This window comes from Petromyzon marinus, chromosome 15 (genome assembly GCF_048934315.1).
Source record: "Petromyzon marinus isolate PM22_M1 ecotype Great Lakes invasive population chromosome 15, UKy_Petmar_22M1.pri1.0, whole genome shotgun sequence".
Lineage (NCBI taxonomy): Eukaryota > Metazoa > Chordata > Hyperoartia > Petromyzontiformes > Petromyzontidae > Petromyzon > Petromyzon marinus.
The window spans coordinates 5,688,904-5,712,163 of record NC_133681.1 but is presented as its reverse complement, the minus strand read 5'-3'; the positions used below and the strand labels follow the sequence as shown (position 1 = coordinate 5,712,163).

Below are 23,260 nucleotides of genomic sequence, written 5' to 3'. Positions count from 1 at the left end.
GGGCCCTGTCAGTGGACGTCCGAGCGATACAATACGGATGGAGGGGGTGGAGGGGGTGGAGAGGGTAGAGGGGGTGGAGGGGGTGGGGGGGTAGAGGGGGTGGGGGTAGAGGGGGTGGAGGGGTGACCGGGACAATTCCCCACCCAAATTTGCCAACACTCAACACAAAGCAGTTCTGAAGAAATGAGTTCAAGCTGGGCAGGGGATGAAGGAGCCAGGAAGATGTTGAGATGTGCGGATGGCGGAGGTCCAGTTGACAAATTGACGATTCACCACCACCAAAGTTGTAATCGATGTTTATTTGTTGTATAAAAACACAAGTTCGGCGATACAAAATAAGTATTTTTTTGTTATCTGGTCTATTCTTAAATACAGCTTCAAAGATGCATATATAACAATATGCTATATATAAACCATTGCGTTTAAAATATAACAATTATTTCAGCTCCACGAAAAACAAACCCTTTGTAACAAAAAAAACAGTCTCGTGTACACCGTGGCCACTCCACCACCACCACCATCCTCGTATATGTGGCGACCACTCTCAGCGCTTGGGTTAGACAATTTAAATCTGCGTCTTATAGATGACTTACTGATATAGGTAAATATGTGAACCCCCCATCCCCACCCCCCCCCCAACTTTGTACAGCATCTCGCCGATGAACCGGGACGTCGCGAGTGATAGCACCATAAAATGACAACGTTGGGTGTTGAGAGTCTCACGTATCAAGTCAAATTACCACTGTTGCTGTTGTTACTTTAATGGACGACTCATAAAGCCACGCACGCGGCCCTTGCCTTGATAATAATTATAATCCAACGCAATTCAAGCGCTCCACGAACAAACGCGGAAACAGAAGGGCCCTCCACCCCTTTCGATCAGCGCGTGCTACACGTGCACATCGCCCCGTCAACGCGTGGAAACGTTAGTCCGACGTTGTATCAACGTCGGACTTTGCTGGACTCCTAAACCCTGTGCGCGTGGCCGGGCAGCGAGATGCGACCCGAGTCCCCGGGGCGCGTGGCCCGGGTTGCATTGTGGTTATGGGGCGCGCGCGGGGTGGTGCAGGTGACACGTGTTTGGCGAAGTCATACAAATACCAGGAGACCCAGCGGGCATATAGATAGATACAAAAAGATCCCCCGTATAGCCTTAACAGACTGTAGGGGCAAGTGCTGTTAGCGAGCACCTATGAAGGCCGGAACGGCACAAGAGGGGGTTGGGGTGGCCAGCACCACGCCCGACCGCCTTTGTCTCCCCAGTGGCGATGTTTACACACCGCACCAGGTACTCATTTGAGGCTGAGTCGACCTAGGGGAGGAGGCCCGGGACCGGTTCAGATAATCGTCACCGGCGTTGGCCGTGAGCGGGAATCGAACCCGGGCCGCCAGGTTCGTAGCGCAGCGTAGCGCTAACCGCTACACTACACACACACAAACGCAAACATGTACAGCCCTTACACAAAGAACCCTCCCTCACCCACCCCCCGTATCGCCTTTAACAGGCTATTGGGGCAAGTGCTGTTAGCAAGCACCTATTAAGGCCGGCACGGCACACGAAGGGGTGGTGTGGACGTCACCATGCCCGGCTGGCTGTCTTTCCCGACCCCCACGCCCCGTTTCCGGCGTTTACGCACCGCAGCACTCATTTTTTAAGGCTGAGTCGACCTAGGGGAGACCCAGCACCGGTTCAGACGAGTGGCAAATCGAGCTCGGCTCGCCGGGTTCGTGGCGCAGCGCGCTAACCACTGCACTGCCGCTCCCCGTACTCACGCTTACGCACAACATATATACAGATGCACACACACGCGCGCGTTAACATACACTGACACTTTTACAAATGTAGCGACATCGCGGACACCACAGTGATGTGGGTGCAGTACCGGCCCTAGAGGGGCCCGGTGAGCGCTGATTGACAGCGCTGGATGGCACCACGCTTGGCGTGCAGTGCCAGCCCCTACAGGATAGGGTGTGGGAGTGCCGGCCCTAGGAACGGGGCTACCAAAGGCCGTGGAACTCTGGTTGACCCGAGAGGACACGTGACCGGTTAAGTCTACAACGAGGCCCCAAGTGGGGGTTAGGGGTGGTCACGTGGTTAGCGTCCAGATCCTGCTTGAGGGTTCTGGAAGGTGGGCGTGGCCAAGGGCGGAGCTGGCCACGCCACAGAGGATATAAGCCGGGTCCCCAGAGGGACCGGCGTTGTTGTTCATCTTGAAGCAACCTTCATCAACGTTCTACATTCTACCGAGTCTCCAACACGTGGACCTGGACCCGAGCTGTGGTTCCGGTCCGTTGTAGCTAGTCACGTGGTAACTAGTGTAGTTACTAGTGTAGTAACTAGTATAGTTAGCCAGGTGGTCACCACCAGGTTAACTACACCAGTCACGTGGTAACTAGTATAGTTAGCCTGGTGGTCACCACCAGGTTAACTACACCAGTCACGTGGTAACTAGTGTAGTTAGCCTGGTGGTCACCACCAGGTTAACTACACCAGTCACGTGGTAACTAGTGTAGTTAGCCTGGCGGTCACCGCCTGGCTAACTACACTAGTCACGTGGTAACTAGTGTAGTTAGCCTGGTGGTCACCACCAGGTTAACTACACCAGTCACGTGTTAACTAGCCTCTTTACCCCGTGTGTTGGAGTTAAATGAATGCCTCCAAGTATACGTCTGCGACTCAGTTGAACTCACTACACAAAGACAAACATCCCCCGTATAGCCTTAACAGACCTATGGGGCAAGTGCTGTGAGCGAGCAGCACCTATGAAGGCCGGCACGGCACTCAGACACAGATACAACAACGACAAAGAACCCTGCACCCCCCCATAGCCTTAATAGACTGTCGGGGCAAGTTCTGCAAGCGAGCACCTTGTGGCGATGTTTACACACCGCACCAGTGAGGCTGAGTCGACCTAGGGGAAGCCCAGGACCGATTCAGATAACCGTCACCGATGTTGGAAATCGAACTCGGGTTTGCCGGCTGTCCAGCACAGCGCGCTAACCCCGCCCCCCGCAAAGACAAACGCACATCCACACACACACACGCACACACACATACACACACACACACGCACACACACATCCACAAACACACATCCACACACACATCCACACACACACGCACACACACATCCACACACGCACACACACACACGCACCAGCACGCGGTCACACCGCGCGCGCTCACAGCGTCCCCTCCTGCGTCTCGTACAGCATCGCGGCGCTGAACGTCGCGCCACGCCCCACCTGCCCAAGCGAGCTGGCCACGTAGAGAGTGTCGCCCGCGTTGAGACCCAGCACCGCCAGGAAAGAGGAGGAGGAGGACGCGACTGCCTCCTGCTCCCCCTCCTCCTCCCCGCCGAGGTTGAGCCACGGCCCTCCTCCTTCCCCCGCCGTTGAGATCTGCCCCACGGGTTCGCCGGACACCACGAGGGTCACGCGCGACGTCGAGGGCCCGGTGCGAGCCGGGAGGGCGACGCTCACGAGGTAGCGGCCCGTGTAGGGCACGCGGAAGATGCCTGGGGGAAGAAGGGGGTCGCCGGGGTCATCTTTGTGATTGTTGCTGCTGTTGTTGTTGTCGTTATCATCATCGCCGCCAATGACACTGCTGTCACGAGCGTTCATCTTGCGGATAATACTCACCGTCATCACCAACATCACCATCAACACAATCATCATCCTCGTAACCATCATCATCAACGTCACCGTCACCACTATCATCACCATTGTCACCAATCACCACCATCATCACCATCGTCACCATCATCACCAACGTCACCGTCACAACTATCATCACCATCGTCACCGTCACCACTATCATCACCACTATCATCACCATCATCACCATCATCAACACAATCATCATCCTCGTCACCATCATCACCAACATCACCGCCACCACTATCATCACCATCGTCACCATCATCACCAACATCACCACCATCATCACCAACATCACCATCACCACCATCACCATCGTCACCATCATCGTCACCATCGTCATGACTACAAGTGGCGAATCGGGGCGTCTCTGCTGTGTGCGACTACGGCGACGAGCTCCAAACCATGGTGAGCGAGCAAGTGGACACCGTGGGGTGGACTCAGCGGGGTGGACTCAGCGAGGTGGACTCAGCAGGGTGGACTCAGCAGGGTGGACTCAGAGGGGTGGACTCAGCGGGGTGGACTCAGAGGGGTGGACTCAGAGGGGTGGACTCAGCGGGGTGGACTCTGCGGGGTGGACTCAGCGAGGTGGACTCAGAGGGGTGGACGCAGCGAGGTGGACTCAGCGAGGTGGACTCAGAGGGGTGGACGCGGCAGGGTGGACGCGGCGGGGTGGACTCGGCGGGGTGGACTCAGCGGGGTGGACTCGGAGGGGTGGACGCAGCAAGGTGGACTCAGCGGGGTGGACTCAGCGGGGTGGACTCAGAGGGGTGGACTCAGCGGGGTGGACTCAGCGGGGTGGACTCTGCGGGGTGGACTCAGCGAGGTGGACTCAGAGGGGTGGACGCAGCGAGGTGGACTCAGCGAGGTGGACTCAGAGGGGTGGACGCGGCAGGGTGGACGCGGCGGGGTGGACTCGGCGGGTTGTGGACTCAGCGGGGTGGACTCGGAGGGGTGGACGCAGCAAGGTGGACTCAGCGGGGTGGACTCAGTGGGGTGGACTCAGCAGGGTGGACTCAGCGGGGTGGACTCAGCGGAGTCGACTCAGAGGGGTGGACTTAGAGGGGTGGACTCAGAGGGGTGGACTCAGCGGGGTGGACTCAGCGGAGTCGACTCAGAGGGGTGGACTCAGCAGGGTGGACTCAGCGGGGTGGACTCAGCGGGGTGGACTCAGCGGGGTGGAATCGGTGAGGTGGACTCAGAGGGATGGACTCAGTGAGGTGGACTCAGTGAGGTGGACTCGGCGGGGTGGACGCAGCGGGGTGGACGCAGCGGGGTGGACCTGCACCTGTCGTGGGCTCGTAGTTGTCTCCGTCGTTGAGGAGGAGGCGGTCGAACCTCACGACGTCTCCCGCGGAGCGCGCAGAGAGCGCCACGGAGAAGGCGGCGGCCTTGGGGGAGTGGGGAGCAAGCGCCCCTGTGCACACAGTCACACACAGTCACACACACAGTCACGCACAGTCACACACAGTCACGCACAGTCACACGCAGTCACACACACAGTCACACACACAGTCACACACAGTCACACACACAGTCACACACAGTCACACACACAGTCACACACATTCACACACACAGTCACACACAGTCACACACACAGTCACACACAGTCACACACACAGTCACACACAGTCACACGCACAGTCACACACAGTCACACACAGTCACACACACAGTCACACGCACAGTCACACACACAGTCACACACAGTCACACACAGTCACACACACAGTCACACACATTCACACACACAGTCACACACAGTCACACACACAGTTACACACAGTCACACGCACAGTCACACACACAGTCACGCACAGTCAACAACAACCGCCATTCGCCACTAAGTGGAGGTGACGTCACCACGACGCTTGTGCCAGGCAATGTGCACCCTGAGGCCACGTGAAGTGTCGAACGCCCGCTGGCAGGAGGTCACGGGGCAGACCCAGGTGCCACGGGTCGACTCACTGAGATGACTGGCTGATGCACCAACTGTGCCCCCTATTGTGCCAACCTGCTGTGCTTTAGCCACCCGGCGCTCCGCTCGTTGTTGTGAGCGTCGCTCCTCCGCCCTCCGTTGTTGTTGGAGGGCGACTGCCTCCAACTGCCCAGTAGCGTCCTTCGCGAGCCTCCTCCACAGAGGCCGATCTTGACACCGCTGGTACCAGTCATCGGCAAGTCCACTCAGCTCCACGTCCTCCTGTACCACATCACTCCATCTCTTCTCTAGCCCGTGCAGCGCCCGCTTAGCCCCCTCAATCCGGCCGAACAAAAGCTGTTTCGGCATGCGGTGGCTGGGCATGCAGGCTACATGACCCAGCCATTGCAGCCTTCCCCGCCGGAGGAGCTCACCGATGGGACCTTGCCCAGATCTTTCAAAGATTTGTGAGCTCCTCACACAATCCAGTCTGGTTAAACCCAGGATGGATCATAGGCAGGCCAGCCTAAATGTTTCTAACCGGCGAAGATGTTCCATTAGGGGGGTCCACGTTTCGCAAGCGTAGAGAAGGGAGGGAATGACCGTGGCCGAGAAGACCTGAAGCTTAGTGCGGAGTGACAGACCAGGTAGCTTCCACACAGCGTTACGCAACCGATGAAAAGATATTGCCGCTCGACTGATTCGGAGTGAGACCTCTGCTGTTAAACTGGAGCCAGTCATAAGCACACTGCCCAGGTATGGGAAACTCTCCACTCTCTCCACAACTGCCCCATCACCGATTGGGAGTTGTGGGGGTGGAGTGTCCGATGGTACAAAATACCCAGGCAGGTGCTTAGTTTTGGTGGGGCTGATGGTAAGGCCCCACCTCTTAGTGGCACGCTCCAGTCTCAGCAGCAGCGTCTCCAACTCCTCCTCTGACTGAGCAGCTATTACCAAATCATCAGCATACGTAACGTGGTTGAGCAATAGGGAGCCATCCCTTGACACACAGTCACACACAGTCACACACACAGTCACACACAGTCACACACAGTCACACACACAGTCACACAGTCACACACAGTCACACGCACAGTCATGCACAGTCACACACAGTCACACACACAGTCACACACACAGTCACACACAGTCATACACACAGTCACGCACAGTCATACACACAGTCACACACAGTCACGCACAGTCACACACAGTCACGCACAGTCACACACAGTCACACGCACAGTCACACACAGTCACACGCACAGTCACATGCACAGTCACACGCACAGTCACGCAGTCACACACAGTCACACGCAGTCACACGCACAGTCACACGCACAGTCACGCACAGTCACACGCACAGTCACGCAAAGTCACGTTCAGTCACACGCACAGTCATGCACAGTCACGCGCAGTCACGCACAGTCACACGCACAGTCACGCACAGTCACACGCACAGTCACACACAGTCACACGCACAGTCACACACAGTCACACGCACAGTCACACACACAGTCACACACAGTCACACGCAGTCACACGCACAGTCACACGCACAGTCACGCACAGTCACACGCACAGTCACGCAAAGTCACGTGCCGTCACGCGCAGTCACGCACAGTCACACGCACAGTCACACACAGTCACACGCACAGTCACACACACAGTCACACACAGTCACACGCAGTCACACGCACAGTCACACGCACAGTCACGCACAGTCACATGCACAGTCACACGCAGTCACGCACAGTCACGCACTTTCACACACCGTCACGCACCGCGAGCGGGAAGCAAACTCTGGTCGCCGGGTTTTAAGCGCAGTGTGCCACCACTACAACAAACTGAAACAGAGATCCACACACACACGCAGAGACCCACACGGAGACCCAGAGTCTCACACGGAGATCCACGCACACACGCAGACACCCAGAGGCTCACACAGAGATCCACGCACACACGCAGACACCCAGAGACCCAGAGTCTCACACAGAGATCCACGCACACACGCAGACACCCAGAGACCCAGAGTCTCACACGGAGATCCACGCACACACGCAGACACCTCAGAGACCCAGAGTCTCACACAGAGATCCACGCACACACGCAGACACCTAGAGACCCAAAGTCTCACACAGAGATCCACGCACACACGCAGACACCTAGAGACCCAAAGTCTCACACAGAGATCCACGCACACACGCAGACACCCAGTGACCCAGAGTCTCACACAGAGATCCACGCACACACGCAGACACCCAGAGACCCAGAGTCTCACACGGAGATCCACGCACACACACAGAGACCCAGAGTCTCACACAGAGATCCACGCACACATGCAGACACCGAGATACCCAGAGTCTCACACAGAGATCCACGCACACACGCAGAGACCCAGAGACTCACACAGAGATCCACGCACACACGCAGAGACCCAGAGTCTCACACAAAGATCCACGCACACACGCAGAGACCCAGAGTCTCACACGGAGATCCACGCACACACGCAGAGACCCAGAGACCCAGAGTCTCACACGGAGATCCACGCACACACGCAGAGACCCAGAGACCCAGAGTCTCACACGGAGATCCACGCACACACGCAGAGATCCAGAGACCCAGAGTCTCACACAAAGATCCATGCACACATGCAGAGACCCAGAGTCTCACACAGAGATCCACGCACACACGCAGAGACCCAGAGTCTCACACGAAGATCCACGCACACACGCAGAGACCCAGAGTCTCACACGGAGATCCACGCACACACGCAGAGACCCAGAGACCCAGAGTCTCACACGGAGATCCACGCACACACGCAGAGACCCAGAGACCCAGAGTCTCACACGGAGATCCACGCACACACGCAGAGATCCAGAGACCCAGAGTCTCACACAAAGATCCATGCACACATGCAGAGACCCAGAGTCTCACACAGAGATCCACGCACACACGCAGACACCCAGTGACCCAGAGTCTCACACAGAGATCCACGCACACACGCAGACACCCAGAGACCCAGAGTCTCACACGGAGATCCACGCACACACACAGAGACCCAGAGTCTCACACAGAGATCCACGCACACATGCAGACACCGAGATACCCAGAGTCTCACACAGAGATCCACGCACACACGCAGAGACCCAGAGACTCACACAGAGATCCACGCACACACGCAGAGACCCAGAGTCTCACACAAAGATCCACGCACACACGCAGAGACCCAGAGTCTCACACGGAGATCCACGCACACACGCAGAGACCCAGAGACCCAGAGTCTCACACGGAGATCCACGCACACACGCAGAGACCCAGAGACCCAGAGTCTCACACGGAGATCCACGCACACACGCAGAGATCCAGAGACCCAGAGTCTCACACAAAGATCCATGCACACATGCAGAGACCCAGAGTCTCACACAGAGATCCACGCACACACGCAGAGACCCAGAGTCTCACACGAAGATCCACGCACACACGCAGAGACCCAGAGTCTCACACGGAGATCCATGCACACATGCAGAGATCCAGAGACCCAGAGTCTCACACAGAGATCCACGCACACACGCAGACACCTCAGAGACTCAGAGTCTCACACAAAGATCCACGCACACACGCAGAGACCCAGAGTCTCACACGGAGATCCATGCACACGCGAATGATCTGAGCCCGCGCCACTCACCGAACGGGGCCCCGGGCGCAAGCGACGACGCCGACTTCGCCGCGGCCGACGCGGCCGCCACCTCACGGAGGCGGCCCTCCACGCCGTCGATGGCCCCCTTGAGCTCGGCGACGTCGCGCTGCTGCGAGGCGGCGGCGCGCTCGAGGCGGGCGATGTCGGAGCGGGCGTCGTGCGCGGCGCGCTCCGTGGCGTCGCGCACGCGGTCCAGGCTCTGTGAGAAGGCGTGCAGCCTGGAGCAGGCGTCCTCCACGTGCGCCACGCGCCCGTCGAAGCCGTGCACCTGCGGGCGACCCGCCACGGTCGGTGACCGGCGCGGCGGAGCACGCGGCAGCACGTCGTCACGTGTCGCGTGTCGTCACGTGTCGCGTCGTCGCGTGTCGTCACGTGTCGCGTGTCGTCGCGTGTCGTCACGTGTTGCGTGTCGTCACGTGTCGCGTCGTCGCGTGTCGTCACGTGTTGCGTGTCGTCACGTGTCGCCTCGTCGCGTGTCGTCATGTGTCACGTGTCGTCACGTGCCGCGTCGTCGCGTGTCGTCACGTGTCGCCAGGAGCTACCGCCGGCCGCCGCCGTCGTCGTTATCCTCGTCAAGACCACCGCCGCCACCAACACCACCACCACCACCACCGTCGTCAACAATACTACCATCATCATCAACACCACCGCCACCACCACCGTCGTCAACAACACTACCACCGCCACCACCCCCATCAACACCACCACCGTCATCATCGCCACCACTGTCATCTTCATCAACACCACCACCACCACCGCCGCCGCCACGACAGCGGCGAGCGCGAGGCCCCACCTCCTCGTGCGCGGCCTTGGCCGACAGCTTGCACCGCCCGACCTCCGCCACGATCTGCCCCGCGAGCTTCCCCAGCTCGGCGCGGAGGCCACGGGCGCGTCGGTCCCCGAGCGAGATGCGCGAGCCGTGGTCGCTGAGCAGCCGCTGCATCTGCGCCACCTCGTGCACGAGCTGCCGCTCGCTCTCCTCCAGCACCGTCGTCGTCGTCGACGACGAGGACGACGTCTCGGACAGCCGCTCGTCGTGCTCGCGCCGTGCGGCCGCGTCGCGCAGCCCCTTGAGCGTGCGGTTGAAGGCGTTGAAGTTCACCTTGAGGATGGTGAGCTCGCCCTGCAGGGAGCCCACGTCCCCGTCTCCTCCTCCCCCTTCTCCTCCCCCTCCTCCTGCCCCGTCGGGCCGCCGGGCCTGCAGCTCGTGGACGCTGCGGTTGACGAGGCGCAGCGCGTGGCTCTGCCGCTCCAGGCGCAGCAGCGTCAGCTCGTGCTTGGCGCCGCAGTCGGCGATGCCCGCCCTGATGCCCTCCAGCTCGGGCTCGCTCACCACGCACTTGGTACTGCACACCTCCTCCAGCTCCCGCAGGCGCCCCTCGATGCCGTCGAGGTGAGCTGCCGCGCCCGACGAGTTCGCCGCGAACCCGGCGAGGAGGGCCCGCAGGTCGCCCAGCTCGGCGCCCAGGAGACCCGCGCCATCTGCCCCGTCGCCTCCTCCTCCTCCTCCCTGGCCGCCGATCTCCGTGATGATGTTCACGAACTTGTCCTCGAAGCCCTGCAGCTTGCTGTCGAGGCCCGTCTGGATGCCGTCGATGTCGGCCGCGAGCTGTCCCCGCAGCACGTCCTGCACGTACTGGCAGTGCACCTCGGCGTTCTTCTCGCTCGCGTTGATGCGCGCCTCCAGGTCTTCGAAGCGCTCCCGGAGCAGAGCGTCCACGTCCTCGGGCAGGGCGCCGCCCGCCACGCCGCCCAGGCGCTCCACCTCGCTGTCGAGGCGAGCGTTCAGCGTCTCGTGAGCGTCGCCCACGAGCGACACTCGCGACTCGAGCCCGCCGAGGCGAGACGCGAGGTCCCGGCAGCAGTCGCCGCCGACGTCCGAGCCGCCGGTGCCGCCGGCGGAGGGGTCGCCGACCGGGCCGGTGGGCGCGTCGAGGCGCGCTCGGAGGCTCTCCAGCTGGCCCGTGAATCCGTCGAGGGCGTCCTGCACGCGCTGGTCGCGCTGCTCCTCCTGCTGCTGCTGCAGCACCACCAGCTGCGTGTCGCAGCTGCACTTGAGCGCCGACGTCTTCTGCTCGACGCCCGACAGGATCTGCGCCCTGGCGTCGTCGATGCGCTTCTGGAGGTGCGCGTCGATGGACGAGAGGTCGTGGCCCGCCGCCGAGTCGGCGCCGTTCCTGCTGATGTCCATGAGCTGCTGGATTTTGTGCGTGTGGTCCAGCACCAGGCCCTGCAGCTCGTCCAGAGCCTCGCTCTTCGTCTGCATTGTTTTGGGACGAGAGGAGAGAAGGGGGGACGATTCGTCATGACGACGACGGTGACGATGACGGCGATAGGTCGTGACGGTGATTCGCAGCTACGTGTTTATTTGTTACGTGAGGCCACGTCGTGATCGGGCCACATTTGTGTCGTCAAGGCACCGCACCACCCAGCACAACACGAACGAATTAAATCGTCACGCGGACGAGCGTTTTTGAACGCGCCCATCATTATCGTTCATCCAGCTCACTCACCGCTGAGTTGACGGAATCGTTCTCACAGTTAAGTTTAGCGGCGATTACACACACGCGGATTACACACACGCCGGTTACACACACGTGGATTACACACACGTGGATTACACACACGTGGATTACACACACGTGGATTACACACACGCCGGTTACACACACGTGGATTACACACACGCCGGTTACACACACGCCGGTTACACACACGCCGGTTACACACACGCCGGTTACACACACGCCGATTACACATACGCGGATTACACACACGCCAATAACATACACGCCTGTTACACACAAGCCGATTACACACACGCCGATGGGGTTGGAACCATCATCAAGAAAAAATCGAGGAAGTCAGAATAACCTAACCTAATTTTATATTTACAGAGCGCCTTCGCTCAAAGCGCTTGACAATGTTCAGAAAACGGTGATACACAACGGAACGGTTTGGACGCCAAGGGGCGTGCGAGATATTGAGGAATGAGTGATAGCAGCGATAGAGGGACACTTCGGGATGACGAAAGGGGGAGGGGAGACCCGGGAAGGAGAGGCGAGGGGAGGGAAGAGGATAACAATCCAGGGTGGCCCACGTGGTGCGTGTACAGCGTTCTAAGACGCCCCGACAAAAAAAAAAAACCACTCGAATCGGTATTCAGTTACTACAATCGTTACATCTCAATCTTGATTTGAAGCTTTCGTGACTGCAGGAATCCATACTTTAACATCTCGCCACGGCGGCGAGATGTTAACTACTCGCCTGGTATGCAGGAGGTTGTGGGTTCGATCCCGACCTTGATGCCTATTTGGAGTTTGCGTGTCTCTCTCACCCCGTGGTGGCGTGGATTTTTCTCCGGGTCCACCGGTTTCTCCCTCCACATTTAGAATCAACATCACCACGCTGTTTAGAGTATTTGGCTGCTATTAATTTCCACGTGATGATAAGCCCACTTCGTTGAGCTATCATTTGTGATTTTCGGGTCGCTTCTGCGCTATAAAGCTCAGTGGGGCCTTGCCTGTTAAAATAAAACACATTTAACACTTCTGCTTTCGCGACCAATATTATTCATCATAAACGTTTTTGGGTTAGATCGCGTGAGTATAAATGTGTCGTATCCCTCCACCACCCGACACAGCCAATTAGTAAGGGATTTGTCACGTAAACAAAATGCAAATTAGTTACTACTTCAGCCCACCGGTGCGTTGGAGAATAAATCCAGAAGCATTTACAATTTTATTAGTACGACGTTTCGCTGGTAATTACATCCATCACTGTTTGGCGATTGGCTGCGTCGGATGGTGGAGGGTTGCAACAAATTTATATCTAACCCAAAAACCTTTAGTATGACAAAAAAAACCCATTGTTTTGGTTTTTTGTCCGTAGTTTTTTTTTTTTTTACATCGGCACCCGGACGCCCCCGTCCAACCCACCTTGAGCACGTCGGTCACCTGCGTGACCTTCGAGGCCACCTCCTGGAGGCCCGGCGCCACCAGCTGACCGTTGGGCCCCAGCCGAAGGCCGGCGGCGCGCAGGTCGGGCAGGAGTCCTTCGGGATCCCGGATCGCCGTGCCTTCGGGCAGGCGCGTGTTGGCGCCGCTCTCCAGCAGGCCCAGCAGCAGGCGGCTCGCGTCCTCCTGTGCGGCCGCACGGAGGCGATCGGCCATGCCGGCCAGGGAGACTCGCAGCGTCTCGAGCGACGAGGCGAGGCGCCGGTTGTCCTCCTCCAGCCGGGACACGCGCTCGCCCAGCAGGTCGGGCGGGGCCCTGCCGCCTGGGTGGAGATAAACGGCGGCGACGATGATGGTGGTGGCGGCGATGATGATGATGATGATGGTTGGTGTGGCGGTCGCGTAACGAGCGTGGGGGCACCTCTGGTGGCAAAAGCTACGAGTTGGGGCCTCCTTGACAACCACCATGAGATGTGATTTCAACAACAACAGTGTAACAGAACAACAACTTCTGTAATGATGTGATTAGGCAAGAGGAGGCCGCGGTATATAATAGCAGCCTCTAGGTGCGACCGTGCGAGACAAGTCAAATATTGGGGCCCCACCTGGCCGATTGCCGCACGCCCTGAGCTGATGATGGAGTTAGTTCCTACACCGCTGGTTGGTGGTGAGAATAGTGGTGGTGCCGGTGGTGATCGTGGTGGTGGTGTTCATGGTGGTGGCTCAGCGGTACGAGCAGTGTTCCACGTTTCAAACCATTGGGAGGTGTGACAGCAGCACGACGATGATCATGGGTGGGTGGGGTGTTGTCACGTGTTGTGTGTTTTGTCGGGAGACCGCAACGTCAGGGGCCGCACTAACGACCATCAGCGGTCGCCAGTGACCCACGTGGCCTTGCAATGAAGAACGCTGTGGGTTAAGGGCGATCACGTGGCGTTTCCACTTACGCCGTGTTTCCAACGCAGCGATTTGCGAGCACCGTGTAAATTGGTTTTCAACGAGTGACAGCGTTGGCCCTTCCACCGCTGCTCTGTGACTGAACCGCCGGTCACAGCGCCAGGCATCGGCACTCGCGGGCGGCTGCGGACGCGGTAAGCGACCGCGGTCCGGACATCCAAACCATCAAACGCGTCACCGACGAACGTCGCGCAACGTCCGTGCGACGTCCAGGCGGTGTCGCCGTGATCCACGCAGGGTCTACACTCGCTGCTGCTGCTGCCTCCTTGGATTGATTCTGAGGTGGACAACTTTTCAGAGAAGAAGCGGAAGCGGAGCCATTGTTTACCCAAAATATTTCCAGAGCCGCTAAACACGCAGAGCCACGTGCACACAAACATCTCAGCGGGCAATGAGCCGCATTCGGCTCCGGAGCCACAGGTTCCCGACCCCCGACGGATTGGGTCGAACCAACTTCAATGCGCGTCGATGACCGTCGCCTCTCCCTCCTGCCACACGGCAGGAGACGAGGACAGCGCCACCTCCGTCGTCGTCTTACCAGGTCCGTCGATCTTCTGGCTGGGAACTTGGCGTCCCCCTCCATCGCCTGCGTGCGGCCCTCCGGGCACCCCGTCCACGGAGCCCCCCGGGACCTCATCGGTGTGCCCACTGGGTCCACCTCCAGTACCCCCACCGGGCACCCCGCTGGGCAGCCCACCGGTGGCCACCCCGGGGCCGCCCGTCTCGTCCTGGCAGTTGACCCCGTGGTAGCCAGGGCAGCAGCGCCACTCGAGTTCGGTCACCGACTTGTAGCCCACGCGGTACGCGGGCCGCTGGTACACGCGGTACCTGTTGGGTCACGTGAGCGGAGCGCGCGATTTGTTGAGAAATGAAAAGGTTTTTACATTGCTACGACGTTCGTCATCTCGGCTGCACTCATCAGGTACTAGAAGGGGGGGGTGGGGGGGATAGGGAGATTCCACCGTGGTAACAACAGCCGTGTTTTTAATATTCAAATCATTAAGGTGCTCAGTCAATTCTGTCACTAAGAGCGGCCTCTTAGTGGCAGGTGTGTGTGTGTGTTGATGTGAGGAGCGGTGGCAGAGCGGTTGGCGCACTGTGCTTTGAACCTGCCGACCCAAGTTTGATTCCCGCTCATTGCGCGAAACGTCGCCTGTTAAAAACGGCAAGTCCTCGATTAACGCGTGTCCACATAACACATTTTCGCTATAACACGGGTTCTCTATTAGGAATAACTTTTCGCGAAACGCGCCGAGTTCGAAGTGCGGCGCCGCGCTGCGCTAATCGCTGCGCCACCGCTCCTTCTAAGGGCACGGCGTTGCAGACAGAACGTGCTGCGTGGGGCGGTGTGGAGAAGCGTCGTCGTCGTCATCGTCGTCATCATCGTCGTCGTCATCATCGTCATAGTCGTCGTCATCGTTGTCGTCATCGTCGTCATCGTTGTCATCGTCGTCATCGTCGTCATCGACGTCGTCGTCATCGTCGTCGTTGTCGTCGTCATCGTCGTCGTCATCGACGTCGTCACCATCGTCGTCAACCCACGTGAGAGTTCGCGAGCACTTGGAGAGTCCCCACGAACAGGGCTGGTACTCGGCCTTCACGTGGGCATCGCTGCCATTTTGTATGACGCACGTCACACTCTTGGTCACCACGAAGGCGCACCAGTTCCTGGAGTCACACCACCACCACAGCGTCACACCGTCACGGCTTCGTACCATCACGGCGTCACGTCTTCATTGCACGCTCGCACCAGTTCCTATATTCACACCACCGCAGCGTCATACCATCAAAGCATCATATCGCCTATGTATATATGTTGAACTTATATCGCACCGTACGTAGCCAGCCGCACTAATCGGAGGTACCGGGAAGCTTATCGGAGTCGCACCACCACAGTGTTAGACCATCACGGCATCATACCATCCGAGCATTACATCATCACATAATCGCACCGGTTCTTACAGTAATATCACAGCGTCATGTCGTGATATAATAATAATAATAATAGCATCACACTACACCATAACATCGTTACATCGTCGCATCATGCACTATCATTACGCTACCACGGCATCATACCGCCCACAGCATCACATCACTCCATACAAACACCCATCGCCACTTCACCATCACAACGTCGTTCCCGTAGAAGGCGCAGGAAAGGATGAAGTGGGTGAGTGAGTGGTCGCAATATCACATCATTACACCATCACGTAATTCAATCATCATCATACGAAAACATTACATCACACCAACGCATCACCATCACACGGAGATGACATGTGACACATGCCCTCTGCTAATCCGCTGTTAGATGAGGGGGTGAGCGGTGGGGGGTGAGCGGTGGGGGGTGAGTGGGTGGGGGGTGAGGGGGTGAGGGGGTGGGGGGTGAGGGGGTGGGGGGTGAGGAGGTGGGGGGTGAGGGGTGAGGGGGTTTGCCCCAGCACCGGGTTCAGAATTCACTCGCCGCTGATGTTTGCCGTGGCCTGGCATTGGACGGCAATGTGGTCGTCAAGAAATGAAGGTGTGGGTGCTGACTTGGTTTCACTCAAATGGACATACAGCCCAGACTATGGGCCGTATATTAAACCCACATATACCCATAAAGACACACGGAGACGCACATAGACCCATAGAGATAGATACTGCACAACAAGTCCCACTCACTGTTCTGAACAGTCGCAGCGATGGTGCCTCTACCCTGCGGCGTGTTCTTTATGTTAAAGTGGCCTTCACCCCGGCTCTGAGCGAGTGGGTGGGTGAGTCGGTGGGGTGGGTGATTCGGTAAGTGTGGGGAGCGGCGGTGCAGCGGTTAGCGCTACGCTGCGCTACGAACCCGGCGACCCGAGTTCGATTCCCGCTCACGGCCACCAGCGCCAATGACGATTATCTGAACCGGCCGTGGGTCTCCCCTAGGTCGACTCAGTCTCAAATGAGTACCTGGTGCGGTGTGTAAACGTCGTCACCGGGGAGACAAAGGCGGTCGGGCGTGGTGCTGGCCAACCTGCACCCTCGTGTGCAGTGTCGGGCCTTCATAGGTGCCACTCGCTAACAGCACTTGCCCCGACAGTCTGTGCAGGCTACACGGGGGGGGGGTGGGTCCTGGCCCGTACCGCCCGTCTCGCTCTGACCGCACACCCCGCAGGCTCCTGTTCATTTTCTGGCTTCCCATACACGGCGGATGAAGTGCGCCACTTTACAAATGTAAATGATGATGATTATTTTTATTATTATAAACCTCCACGCGTAGTTCTCCCCAGTCTCGGGTTATTATCGACGGCCGTGCTCCTGCCCTCCCCCCCTTCCCACCCCACACACGGCTGCCCTGCGCAAACTTTCGTTCCACTCGCTTTCCCATCGTCCACGTGTTCACGATATTGCAGGCACCCTCTGTACACACCGAGGTGCACAACTGTGCCATCGTGCCACACCCGCACCGACCAGCGTGGTGAAGTATGGTCAAAAATAACTCCCCCCCCGCCCCCCAACACGACCAGGCACTGCGTGTGGTATAGGGCCCTCATCCAGCGGTGGATTGACAACAACAAAAAGGACCCGCGTTGAACGTGCAGGTACGTATGCAGTACTGTGTGTGTATGCGACCGAGTATGCGTGGCTGCGTAACCTCAGACTGACTGCCTGATTGGTAATTAGGTCTGGGGGAGTGGTGATGGAGGAGGGGGAGAGTGAGGGGGAGGAAGGAGGGGGATTGGGGGGGTGGTAATGGCCCGTCAGGATCAATGATGGAGAACCAAAGCCAGTTCAAACTTATACCCTCTTACACAAAGACAAAGATCCCCCGTGTAAGCATCACAGATTGTTGGGGCAAGTGCTGTTTACGAGCGCCTATGAAGGCCGGCACGGCACGCGACGGGGTGGGTGGCCAGCACCACGCCCGGCCGCCTTTGTCTCTCCAGTGGCGATATTTGCACACCGCATCAGGTACTCATGTGAGGCTAAGTCGACTTAGGGGATGATCAGGACCGGTTTAGATAATCGTCACTGATGTTGGCTGCGAGCACGATACGGACCCGGATCGCCGGGGTTCGTAGCGCAGTGCAGCGCGCTAACCGCTGCGCCACCGCTCTCCACGCAGGCACACACACACACACAGAGGCACGGGCACATGTGGTAGTGGTTACGCCACGAGAGACGTTAATGAAGAGGGGGGAGCTACACGTGGGTCAGCCCGGGATCGCAGTCTCCACGGGTCCGTGCGGACACGGCCTCCTCATGCCTCCTCCTCCTCCTCCTCATCCCTGGACGTGCCTCCGCCTTCAACTCCGCGTGTGACGCTACATTCGCACACGTGCTCGTGTGCGTGTGTATGTCTGTGTGTGTGTATATCAGCGTGTGTCTGTGTGACGATTATCTGAACCGGTCCCGGGCCTCCGCTAGTTCGACTCAGCCTCAAATGAGTACCTGGTGCGGTGTGTAAACATTGCCACTAGGGAGACAAAGGCGGTCGGGCGTGGTGCTGGCCACCCACCCCCTCGTGTACCGTTCCGGCCTTCATAGGTGCTCGCTAACAGCACTTGCCCCTACAGTCTGGTAAGGCTATATGGGGGATATTTGTATATCAGCGTGTGTCTGTGTGACGGTTATCTGAACCGGTCCTGGGCCTCCGCTAGGTCGACTCAGCCTCAATTGAGTAAAAAAGAAATTACATTTCCACTGGGGAGACAAAGGCGGCCTAGTCGCGATGTTTACACACCGCACCAGGTACTCATTTGAGGCTGAGTCGACCTAGGGGAGGCCCGGGACCGGTTCAGATAATCGTCACTGGTGTTGGCCGTGAGCGGGAATCGAACCCGGGTCGCCAGGTTTATAGCGCAGCGTAGCGCTAACCGCTACACTATCGCTCCCTACTAACCTAAGACACACGCGTGCACACTGACAATACAACCAGTTTACCTGTGTTGAACCAATGGTGACTTTCACCTGTGTCTGTCAGCCTGTGGCTCTGTGGGGTGCTGGAGGCACAGCTTTGACCAGATCATTACGTGGCCTATAACCTATGAAGCAATTATGAATTCGTACCGTTTATACAATACTGCATAACGGCACACGTTTTCCCAAGTACTGATATTCGCACCGAGTACGAACTTAAGGCTGAGTCGACCTAAGGGAGGCCCATGGCTTGTTGAGATTAATCACCACTTGATGTTAGCCCTGGCCGGGAATTGAACTGCTCAGTTCGGTAACCACAACGCAACTACACAGCACCGCACGCTCCAAAGTGATTTGCTGAGATTAGAATTGCCGAGGGCGTTCAAGTTACCGTTGGCAGCCCCGAGCCCGTAGTGGAAATTCCACGTTCCGGTGGCAAGGGGGCGAGTTTATCCATAGGACGACCACCGTTGACTCCCCCGCAAAGTGCTACCGATTTCATCAACTCCGAAGAGACGATGGGCTGAGTGAAAACACCCCAGCCAGGATGTGAACTCGCGACCCTTTTACGATTGCGAGCCTCTTGCTCCGCCGCTGAGTCAACACGGCCGGATATCTGGTTTATAACACCTTTGGTTTTTTTTTTAATCGCGGGCAGTGTTCACGATTTGCAATCGCTCTCCGTGAGTCAGGCGAACGTAGCGAGCCGTAAGAGCTCCCTCGGCCAATGTGCGGTGACGTCGTCGGGTGGCGGAGGGCCTGGGTCTTACGACACAGATGTTTGGCCCGAGATCATTCACGTTGTCCTAACCGTGGGAGAGATTACATCCGCGTCTGATATTAGCTCGTCCCCCCCCCATCCCATCGCAGTGTGTGACTGCACGAGCTTGGGGAGCGGTAGTGGAGCGGTTAGCGCTACGAACCCGACCACCCGAGTTCGATTCCCGCTCACGGACAACACCAGTGACGATTATCTGAACCGGTCCTGGGCCTCCCTCTAAGGTCGACTCAGCCTCAACATGAACACCTGGCACGGTGTGTAAACATCGCCACTAGGGAGACAAAGGCGGCCAGGCGTGATGCCTGCAACCCCCACCCCCCTTAGCATGCCGTGTTGGCCTTCGTAGGTTGCTTACTCGCTGAACAGCACTTGCCCAAACAATCTCGTTGAGGCTATACGAGCGTGCAAAGAAAACAACAACAATAACAACAACAAAACATATTCTTTGGTTCTTTCCGTAAAGTCACGTGGGTATAAAATGAAATAAATCACGACGTTTCGGGCGCAACACAAGAGTCCGTCATCAGGTGGAAAAGCATGCAGGTGGGAAAGCATGCTTTCTTACGACACAGATGTTTGGCCCGAGATCTGATGACGGACGCTTGTGTTGCGCCCGAAACGTCGTGATTTATTTCATTTTATACCCACGTGACTTTACCGAAAGAACCAAAGAGTATGGATTCCTGCAGTCACGAAAGCTTCAAATCAAGAACAAAAAAAACATATTCTTGGTTCTTTCGCTAAAGTCACGTTGAAGGGAAACAATAAAATAATAAAAAATATATAAAACAATTCAACGTGACTTTACCGAAAGAACCAAGAATATGAATCACTGCAGTCACGAAAGCTTTAAATAAAAAAAAAACATTTACTTGTGTTTGTTGTGGGGCCGGAATCCAACTCCGGGAGGGTGCGAGGGCCCGGAGCCCCACGAGTAGAGGTTGTATCCCAGGGGCTGGAACGTGCCCTTGGCCGACGCGAGGCCCACCGAGGACCACAACGCGCCACAGAGGACACACAGTGCGGCCAGAGAAGCCATCGCGGGCGGGGGCCGGCGGGCGACGAGCCGAGCAATGACTTCTGCAACCCTGCTACCGATGAGAGTGGAAGGAGCTGGTGGTGGTGTTGGTGTGAGGTGATCGAATAGGCAGGCAAATAGATGGATCGATGGATAGGCGATTGAATGAGTTGACGCGCGAAGTTGGTGATCGGATGGGCGAACGGACGGGGTTGAGTTGTTTCGGAGACGAATTGATGAGTGGTTGATAGATGTAGTAGTGGTGGATATAGGCGACCTAACGGATGGGGTGGACACGCTAGTGTGTCCAGGGAAATACTGGCGGCCGAATAGAGGAACGAATAGTTCGATGGGTGAATAGTTTAATCGACGCTGTGCTTATCGAATGAATAGATGGATGGGTGAGTGAATCTATGGGTGTGTCAATAGATGAACGGATATGCTGCATATATATACGCCGATACGTGAGCCGTTGGTCGGGTGAATAGGTGGACGCATAGACGATTGGATGACTAGATAAATAGATGGCGACTATACGGACGCGTGAATAGGTCGATGGGTGGCTAGCTTGAAGGAAGGATGGACGAACATACGATCGAGTAGACTGAACAGGTGCATGCAGTTATTGGTAGATGGACTAATGGATAGACGGATGGATAACTCGAAGGATGGAAGGTTGACAACTCTGGAGGTGATCGTCCACGCTGTCTTCTGGATCTATGGCATCGCCATCATCACCTCCGAAGTCTTCGGCACCACCACCACTATCATCACCCCCATCATCTTCTTGATCATCATCACCATCACCGTCGTTCTCGGCAGGATAACAACGCGTGTAAGATCACCACCATGGCAATCGTTGCTCTCTCTCTCTCTGGCGGTCGGCTCGAGGAAGATCTCCTGGCGATCCGGAGTGGATGTAATAAATTATATCCCGGGAAGTCGATCGTGATGACAAATCATCTTGTCAATTGACAACAGTGAAACTTGTACAGGCACACACACGACCGCAGCACATTGTCGATGTGCTTACAGTGTGTCTATGAACTTCATATTGATTGTTCCATCGTTGCTGCTGATGATATTGATGGCGATGGAGTTGCTTTTGTCGCTGATCTAGATGTTGCAGACGTTGATGTAGTTGCTGCTGCTGTAGATGTCGAGGTTGGTGATGTTGCCGGAGACGATGTTGTAGATGATGTCGACGATGATGATGATGGTGTTGCAGATGGCCTTTGAATTTAATGATCTCAACATCAATCGGAAATTATGTTGTTACAGATGTTGGGAATGGTGATGCTGGTGGTATGCAGATTACGTTTATGTATATGGGCTTATAGATGTTCTGTGTCGCATCGATTATGTTTGTAGATGATGTGGCTACTAGTTTAATGGAGACGACGTAGACTGTGTCGATGTTTTATGTCGATGATGTCGATGGTATTTGCAGATTATGTAGATGATGTAGACGTTGCGATACATACGTCGATGCGATTAAGTGCAGATGATGTCGATGTTGCTACTGAAGTATATGGCATTCTAAATACGCTCGATATTAATATGTATGAAGATGAGGATGTTCGTTTGAGCAGACGATGCAGATGATGTCGATGTTATTATTTGTAGATGTCCCGAAAGAAGATGATGCTGGTGTAGATGCTATCGATGACGCTATCGATGACGCTATCGTAGACGATGACGGTGACGACGATGGTGAATTTCTTATCTATTCGAAAATAAAACTTTTCCCACGCCGATTTCAATCGCGGGAGAAGGTGTCACGTGGAGCCCCGCGCGCACACACCCACACGCGCACGCACGCGCACCAACAGCGCGCGCCCGGGATGAGAGAGGAACGCGAGAGTGGCTCGGATAAGAAACCTCCACCCCCCCCTCACACCGTGACGTCACGTACACCCCCACCCACCCAACCCCCCCCCCCCCCGCCTCTACCACCTTTTTCTCCCCTCCCCACCACCACCTCAAAGACAAAGATCCCCCGTACAGCCTTTAACAGACTTGGGGCAAGTGCTGTTAGCGAGCAGCACCTATAAAGGTCGGCACACGGCACACGAGGGGGTAGGTGGCCAGCACCACGCCGGACCGTCTTTGTCTCCCCAGTGGCGACGTGTACACACCGCACCAGGTACTCATTTGAGGATGAATCGAGAAAGGGGAGGCTCAGGACGGATTCAAATTGTCGCCACGAATGTTGGCAGTGAGCGGGAATTGAAATCGGGTGATCGATTTTTGTTGTTGTAGCGCAGTGCGCTAACCCACTGCACCACTGTTCCCCACCACGACCCCCCCCCCCCCATGACCGCTACTAAAGTGTAGAGACAGATACAAGACGAAGACATTGTCCCTGCTTCGTCTC

General features: G+C 56.9%; 1 protein-coding gene across 1 annotated transcript; it reads right to left on the bottom strand.

Moving 5' to 3' along the window:
- Nucleotides 1–280: 280 nt before the first annotated feature.
- Nucleotides 281–22,747, bottom strand: EMILIN3 (elastin microfibril interfacer 3). Its single transcript, XM_032954746.2, has 8 exons — nt 20,738–22,747; nt 15,737–15,862; nt 14,733–15,022; nt 13,220–13,560; nt 10,075–11,541; nt 9,270–9,549; nt 4,949–5,077; nt 281–3,518 (listed from the first exon to the last, which is right to left on the bottom strand). Exons 1-8 carry the CDS (start codon nt 20,902–20,904, stop codon nt 3,184–3,186), a joined length of 3,135 nt encoding a protein of 1,044 aa, XP_032810637.1. The 5' UTR covers nt 20,905–22,747; the 3' UTR covers nt 281–3,183.
- Between the last annotated feature and the right edge of the window lie 513 nt (nt 22,748–23,260).

Coding starts and splice junctions, on each gene's coding strand:
- EMILIN3 (XM_032954746.2), bottom strand. CDS start 20,904: ATGGCTTCTCTGGCCGCACTGTGTGTCCTCTGTGGCGCGTTGTGGTCC. Junction 15,863..20,737: donor CGGCCCCACAACAAACACAA/GTAAATGTTTTT, acceptor GTGTGACTCCAG/GAACTGGTGCGCCTTCGTGG. Junction 11,542..13,219: donor AGGTGACCGACGTGCTCAAG/GTGGGTTGGACG, acceptor AAAACAATGCAG/ACGAAGAGCGAGGCTCTGGA.